The 7,846-nt window shown below is 49.0% G+C and overlaps 1 protein-coding gene across 1 annotated transcript; it reads right to left on the bottom strand.

The window, feature by feature from the left end:
* Window positions 1-1,968: 1,968 nt before the first annotated feature.
* Window positions 1,969-7,222, bottom strand: FBXO2 (F-box protein 2). The gene is made up of 6 exons (XM_032232128.1): window positions 7,072-7,222; window positions 6,107-6,356; window positions 5,728-5,854; window positions 5,407-5,502; window positions 2,724-2,859; window positions 1,969-2,275 (listed from the first exon to the last, which is right to left on the bottom strand). Exons 1-6 carry the CDS (start codon window positions 7,072-7,074, stop codon window positions 2,141-2,143), a joined length of 747 nt encoding a protein of 248 aa, XP_032088019.1. The 5' UTR covers window positions 7,075-7,222; the 3' UTR covers window positions 1,969-2,140.
* Window positions 7,223-7,846: the final 624 nt, after the last annotated feature.

The following is a 7,846-nucleotide window of genomic DNA, read 5'->3' as shown; positions in this document are numbered from 1 at the left end:
CGTAGGGCCGGTTTAAGCCCTCTGGAGCCTTCGGGGGCCTTCTGGAGGCTTCCCTGAAGGCTCCGGAGGATGAAAAACGGTTTGCTCGTAGGGCTGTTTTTAGCCTCTGGAGCCTTCAGGGAAGCGCGGGTGTGGCACGCCCACATACGACCCCCCCCTTCGCTCCCCCCGCTTATGGCACGTGAGCCAAAAAAGCTTTGCCATCGCTGTCCTGGGGCATGCAGGGAAGAACGGAGAAGAGAGCAACCTGGGTTGCGTGGCTTACGAGGAAGGAATTCCCTACGCAAGGCACAACTGGGGATGGAGTTTAAAGGATAGGCGAATGGGAGGGGCAGCTGTCAGGAACAAACACGGAGCTCATCTGGTGTTAACTGCTTATCTGAGTTCCTGGCATCCTCCCAACTGCTTTGATTTTCTGCCGTGCTACTGCTACTTCATTTGTGGAACTCCTTATCTTGCTTGCCCTGCCAGATTAATCACCTTATCTTGCCTTGTTGGATTTATAGTTGGACGTTTTCTTCTTGCAACGTTTGGACTGGAGTCTTGTCAGCCAAAGGAGGTTACAGGTTCGTCGGAGAGTTTTTCTCCAGGCCGGAGAATTGAAAGGGACGTTGGGGGCCCAGTTGGTGGTAATAAAGGGACTCATGCTGGTCCTCTGGCTGTGTTGCCTTTGTGCCACACCCGGGGTCATCGCAACGGCCTTCAATCATGAACCCCAAATTTCTGTCACTAAGCGAGACAGTTGGTGACTTTGGTCCCGTTTTACAACCTTCCCCGCCACCGTTGTTAAGTAAACCACTGCAGTTGGTGAAGTTTGCAACCCGGTTGTGAAGTGAATCTGGCTTCCCCCATCGGCTTCGCTTGTCAGAAGGTCCCCAAAGGGGATCATGAGAACCATCACAACGACCTATCGGTTGCTAAGCATCTAAATTCCATTGACGTAACCGTGATGGGGATAATGCATGGAAAAGAATGGAAAGTGGCAATAAATCACTGTTTTCAGTGCCTTTTTAACTTCAAAGAGTCACTAAATGAATTGTTGTAAGTTGAGAACTATTTGTATTATCTAATTTAACTGTGGCAGAGTGCTCTCTCTCTCCCTTTCTCCCCCTCCCCCTCTCTTTTACTTCCCCCTTCCCTCTCTCCCCCCTTTCTCCCCCTCTCTCCTTCCCTCTCTCCCTCTCCCTCTCTTTTTATCCCTCCATCTCAGCTTTCTTCTTTATCCCTCCCTCTCTCCCCCTCCCTTTCTATCCCTCCCTTAATCACTCTCTTCCTCTCCCCCCTCTCACTCTCCATCTTTCTATCCCTCCCTCTCTCCCTCTACCTTTCCTTCTTTCGATCCCTCCCTTTCTTCTTCTCCCGTTCTATCCCTCCCTCGCTCCCTCTCTCCCTCTTCCTCTCTCTCTCCCACCATCTCCCTTTTCCTATCCCTCCCTCTCTCTCCCCCTCCCTCTTTTTATCCCTCCCTCTCCCCATCCCTCTTTTTATCCCTCCTTCTCACTTTTCTTCTTTCTATCCCTCCTTCTCCCCCTCCCTTTCTATCCCTCTCTTGATCTCTATTTTCGTCTCTCCCTCTTTCTATCCCTGTCTCCCTTTCTATCCCTCCCTCTTTGTTTCTCCCCCTCTCTCTCCCTCTCTCTCCATCTTTCTATCCCTCCCTCTCTCCATTTCTCCCTCCCCTTTCCTTCTTTCGATCCTTCCCTCTCTTCTTCTCCCTTTCTATCCCTCCCTCGCTCCCTCTCTCCCTCTCTCCCTCCATCTCCCTCTTTTTATCCCTCCCTCTCTCCCCCTCCCTCTCTCCCCCTCCCTCTTTCTATCCCTCACTCCATCTCTCCCCCTCCCTCTTTCTATCCCTCCCTCCCTCTCTCTCCCCCTCTCCTTCCCCTCCAACTTTGGAGATCTGTTTCTCTTGTTCGCAGCCACTGCTGTAACTTTTTTTTTGGAAACTGTGTTTATTTACGCCTTGGCCAAATGGATATGCAGGGACGGTTAAACAATGGCCAAGGAGTCTTTCTTTGCTGGATAAATGGATGGGACTTCCTTTGCTTTGCTTTGCTTTCCATGTGAGATTTGCCCATTCCTAAGCATCATTTTTGTAGCGAGGGTTTCCTGCAGAGGGGCCAGGCTGCTGCATGGTGGCCTAAGGTTCCACCACCACCGTGCTGGATGTCACGCGGGCGCCGTACCAGCCCTTCCAGAACACCGTATCCTGACCGCCGTGTTCAAAACGGACGAAGCGCACGCCGGGACCGTAATCGGCGAAGGTGTGAGTGATCTTAAGCCAGGGAGAGAAAAGAGAAAACTCGGATGAAAGAGCAGAGAGTTTGATGCATCGCCTCCCACAGCCCCCTTTCCTCTGCCCAGGGCAGTGGTGGCTTCCTGCCAGTTCAACCGAACCGGTAGTGGTATGGCGGCCTGGGTCACTGGAACCAGCAGCAACCCAGGCCTGCCACGCCCCCGAACCGGTTCCCCCATTGTCGGCGCCATCTTGTTTTTTAGTTCTGCGCATGCACAGAACCATTTTAATTGAACTGTGCATCCAGTGCGGGCATGAGCGTACCGGCAGTAAAGCCAGGCAGAACCCACCCCTGGCCCAGGGGATGGGGGGAGCAGGGTCCCAGCCCAATTTGAGAACAGGAGCCGGAAAACAAGGCCTGGCCAGCCCTTCTCTCCTCCCCCTTTGCTTTTTTTTTGTGGGGGGGTGTTTTTTCCCGGGGACAAACCTCAGCCCACTCGCCCTCGTTGTCCTGGGGTACCGCGATGGTTTCGCTCTCAAATTCAGCCACCGCGTCTTCGTTAGCGGACAGCAGCTTCACCTTCAGGTGGTAGAGGCAGCCGGCGTCGCACCGAGCGGCATACCTGGCGGAGGAATAGAAATAGAATATCAGAATAAAGAATAGAATAGAATAAGAAATAGAAAGAATAGAAAAAGAAAGAATAGGAATAGGAATAGAATAGAATATCAGAATAAAGAATAGAATAGAATAAGAAATAGAAAGAATAGGAATAGAATAGAATAGGGGAAAGAATAGAATAAAATAAGAAATAGAAATAATAGAAAAAGAAAGAATAGGAATAGAATAGAATAGAATAGAATAGAATAGAATAGGGGAAAGAATAGAATAAAATAAGAAATAGAAATAATAGAAAAAGAAAGAATAGGAATAGAAATAGAATAGAATATCAGAATAAAGAATAGAATAGAATAAGAAATAGAAATAATAGAAAAAGAAAGAATAGGAATAGGAATAGAATAGAATATCAGAATAAAGAATAGAATAGAATAAGAAATAGAAAGAATAGGAATAGAATAGAATAGGGGAAAGAATAGAATAAAATAAGAAATAAAAAGAATAGAAAAAGAAAGAATAGGAATAGAAATAGAATAGAATATCAGAATAAAGAATAGAATAGAATAGAATATCAGAATAAAGAATAGAATAAAATATCAGAATAAAAATAGAATAGAATAAGAAATAGAAGGAATAGGAATTGGAATAGAATAGAATAGGAGAAAAAATAGAATAAAATAAGAAATAGAAAGAATAGAAAAAAAGAATAGGAATAGGAATAGAATAGAATAGAATATCATAATAAAGAATAGAATAGAATAAGAAATAGAAAGAATAGGAATAGGAATAGAATAGGAGAAAGAATAGAATAAAATAAGAAATAGAAAGAATAGAAAAAGAAAGAATAGGAATAGGAATAGAATAGAATGGAATATCATAATAAAGAATAGAATAGAATAAGAAATAGAAATAGAAAGAATAGGAATAGAATAGAATAGGAGAAAGAATAAAATAGAATAAATAAGAAATAGAAAGAATAGAAAAAGAAAGAATAGGAACAGGAACAGGAACAGAGTAGAATAGAATAGAATAGAATAGAATACATTACATTACAATACAATACAATACAATACAATACAATACAATACAATTCTTTATTGGCCAAGTGTGATTGGACGCACAAGGAACTTTTGTGCATGTACCCTCAGAGCACATGAAAGAAAAAATACATTCATCATGAATCATAAGGTACAGCACTTAATGATAATCATAGGGTACAAATAAGCAATCGAATCCTACTAGGAAACAAACAATGTAAATAGCAAGGATACCAGCAACAGAGTTACAGTCCTGCAGTCATAAGTGGGAGGAGATGGGTGATCAGAACAATGAGAAGATCAATAGTGGTGCAGATTTAGTAAATAGTTTAACAGTGGTGAGGGAATTATTTGTTTAGCAGAGGGATGGCGTTTGGGGGGAAACTGTTCTTTTTTTAAAAAAAAATATTTTTTTTATTAAACAGGGTTTTTTTTAAAAAAAAAAAAGATAAATTTTCCTTCTGTACAACATTTCCACCTCAGTATACATCCATTGTAAATGTACTTCTCCCCCCTTATATATCTCTCTCTATACATATGATACTATTATATGCCTTCCTTAATTTACAGTCCTTCATTCCATTTACATGTTTGTTCATTTCTACCTCTACATGGCTAATTTCTAACTCCTGTGTCGTCTTCATTTAGCCTTTCCTTAATCTTTACATCTGTCCTCTAGCCATTTCTACCACTCATTCCATACCATATAACCGCGATGGCGAAACCCGTGGCACGAGTGCCACAGCTGGTATGCGGAGCCATTTGCTAGGGCACGCGAGGCATTGCCCTGTCAACTCCAGCGCACATGCGCACACTGGCCAATTGACTTCGGCCTTCTTTTGAGGCCATTTTTCACCCTCCGGAGGCTTCCTTCCGCGAAAAACCAGAAGTTCAAGAACAGACTTCCAGTTTGCTCGTAGGGCCGTGTTTCGCCCTCCGGAGCCTTCAGGAGGCTTCCCTGAAGGCTCCGGAGGACAAAAAACGGCCCTACGAGCAAACCGGAAGTCAACATTCCTGAACTTCTGGGTTCCTGGTAGGGGCGTTTTTCACCCTCCAGAGGCTTCAGGGAAGCTCCTGAAACCTCTGGAGAGCCTCCGGGGGGAGGGCTGTTTTCGCCCTACCCAGGCTCCTAGAAAGGGGGGGGGAGGTTTGTGCGCATGTGCATAGCATTATGGGCACGCCCACGCACGAACCCCCTGCGCTCCCCCCGCTTTTGGCACGGGAGCCAAAAAAGGTTATCCATCGCTGCCATATAATATTCTGTTTCCACCTTTTCTTTTATTCCTTTTGTAAATTTGTCCATCTCTGCACACTCTTAACACTTTCATTATAACATTGTTTAGCCGAGTGATGGCATTCGGGGGGGGGAAAAACCTGTTCTTGTGTCTACTTGTTCTGGCGTGCAGTGCTCTAAAGCGTCGTTTTGAGAGTAGGAATTGAGGAAGGGGAATTGGGAGGTAAGGGGTGACCCCAGGGAGGAACGGGGGGGGAGGGCTCAGGGACCTCTGGCCACTCACCAATCCTTCACTACGATTTTGGGCTGGGTGGTGTCCATCAACTCCTCCCAGTAGCCTTCAGCTTGCAGGTCGATGATTTGGGATTTGCTGCACCAGCTAAGGAAGCAAAAGAGTCACATGGAAAAGGATCAAACCTGTTGCTTCCAGGTCTGGCATCCCTTTTCTTTTTTTCTTTTTTGACCACAAGGACTAGAAACCTGTTTTTTTTATTTTAAAAAAGGAAAGCAGACTGCTTTGGTTTCCCCTTGGGTTCCCTGAGCTCTGGGTACATCGCTGTGGACATCGTCCAGAGATGCCCAGAAAAGGGCGAAATGGACTTACTCAAAAGAGGACACGAAATAGGTGCGGACTTCCTCCTTGGGGAAATCTTTTCCAAAATCGCCCGGCAGCTCTTCCACTTTCCAGCCGTCGCCGCCGTTTTGTACGTCCTCCCAATGCTGGAGACCCTCTGAAACCGAGCAGGAGAGCCTCAGAGGATGCTCATTCTGCCCCAAATCCCATCCCGTAAACAGAGTGGGGCAACGGATTTCCCTCCGCTTGGAGGGAAAGGACCCTCCTGATACCCTTTTGAGGGTCTCCCCTCGGGGGCCCAGAGTGCCTGGCTCAGGAAAAAGGGCCAAGCGGGGAGGGGGCTGTCCAGATCTGGCTCAGGAGCTGCCCCCCACCCCAGCTCCCATGGCTAGGGCTGGTACCTGTTTACCTTCCCCATTGGGGTTCTTGACCAAATTCCTCTTCTTCTTATGGAGAAAGTAGAAAGTTTGCCAGCTCTCTGTGGCATCCACGCCCGCCTCCTTCCCCGCAAAGCCCTCCGCCTGGCATTTCAGCAGCCAGAGAGCCCCTCCATCCACCAGCGCCTTCCACTGGGAACAAACCAGGCGGCACACCAGCACGAGGTCGAGGGCGGGCAGGCCGGCCAGGATCCGCACCAGGAGGGGCTCTGGAAGGGCATCCTTGAAGGGGGGGGCAAAAGGAGGGAGTTGGCCCACATCTAGTAGCAATCATGTGTCTTTGTTCCTCGGTTTTTGGCTAAATTGAGGTTGGCGGTTGGCATCAATGCTCATTTCAGATCCTGCGGATTCCACCCCTCCCCGTTGCCACTCTCAGAAATCAATCAAGAGAGAATAGAATCTGCCTTCCTTCGGAGGCAACTTTCCGGCCGATCGAAGTTGCTGACGGGGGGGGGGGGGGATTTTGTTCGGAGACGGGAGATCAAGGGATGGGAGATCCACTTTGCCATGGCTGCCAAGGGGATGAGTCAGTCTTTCTTGCCGGATGCTCCTCTCCCAAAACCTGCATCTTTCCCTCTGCATCTATCCTGGTCCTTCTTTGCTCCCGAGCCTGGAAAATCCCTTCCCAAATTCCCCCTTGCAGAGTTCCTGTCCCTGGGGTGGGGTGGGGGGGGGGGCTATCCTAAAGCCCCTCCACCCCCACCCCCATAGCAAGAAGGATCAAGAAGTTGTGTCCCTTTTGAGAGGGGGTCTCCGACCCATATGCCTTCTTCTTCTCTGACCCAATCCCTGCCGAAGAGACCTGCAGCTCTGCAAAGTTTGTACACTTGGGAGTGGGGCACTAAATCCCCCCCCCCCCCGTAGAAGAATTAAGGGCTTCTAGAGTTTTGGGGGGTTTGAAAGGGGAGAAGGAGGGAGGGAGTTTCCAGGCACTTACCATTGGGGAGGGCGATGCCAGGAGCTGCAAACGGGCAGGCGGGTGAGGGTGGCGAGTGAGACAGCAGCCCGGCAGTTTCTGGGGGGAGCCGGGCGAAAGACTCCGCCTCCCTTCTGGGGCTGGGCTGGGCTGCTTGTCGCAGGCAAGTAACTCCGACGGGACGCCGGCCAGGCAGAGGGGAGGGGGGAGGGGGTCAGGGCACACACACCCCCATCTATGCCATCTATGCCAACCCCCATTGGCAAGGGTTGGCCAGGAGGAAAGTGGGGGAGAATACGGAGGGGTTTCCCACCACCACTCTTTACTGGGGATGGGCCTGAGTTGGAAGACCCCCATCTCTTGGCATTAGGATCATGATCCCAGGTAAAGTCACAGTCCTGGGATCTCCTCGTGGCCTCCCATCCATGCCCTTCTAACCAGGTCTGGCCGCCGTTCGCTTTCCAGAGCAGCCAAGGCGAGTAGGGACCGATGAAGGACTCCGATGGGAGACCCCCCCCCTCCCCAAATCAATTACGCCAGGCAAAAGAAGAGGCGCTCTGCACACGCTCAGAAGCACTCTTTCAGCGGCGCTGTTGGATGGAGCCGGCCGGATTGCCGGTGGCCGCGGCTCTCCTTGGGGGATCTGAGAGAGAAGGGCGGAGGAGACCCCTCCCAAGGGGGGAGGGGAAAGGGAATCCCGCTCATTTGCATGCGATGACGTAATCCACAGGCCACGCCCTCCCCGCAAGAGATTCCCACCACCCCACCGCAGACGCCCCTCGGTCCTTTCCCGTAG

Source organism: Thamnophis elegans, chromosome 15, assembly GCF_009769535.1.
Source record: "Thamnophis elegans isolate rThaEle1 chromosome 15, rThaEle1.pri, whole genome shotgun sequence".
NCBI classification, from domain to species: domain Eukaryota; kingdom Metazoa; phylum Chordata; class Lepidosauria; order Squamata; family Colubridae; genus Thamnophis; species Thamnophis elegans.
This window is presented reverse-complemented; position numbering and strand designations above follow the sequence as displayed.

Bases quoted from the DNA above. Each gene is read 5' to 3' on its own strand.
- FBXO2 (XM_032232128.1), bottom strand. The intron at 5,855-6,106 runs GTAAACAGGTAC...GCTCGGTTTCAG, and splicing joins CAAGAACCCCAATGGGGAAG to AGGGTCTCCAGCATTGGGAG. The intron at 5,503-5,727 runs GTAAGTCCATTT...TTGCTTCCTTAG, and splicing joins TATTTCGTGTCCTCTTTTGA to CTGGTGCAGCAAATCCCAAA.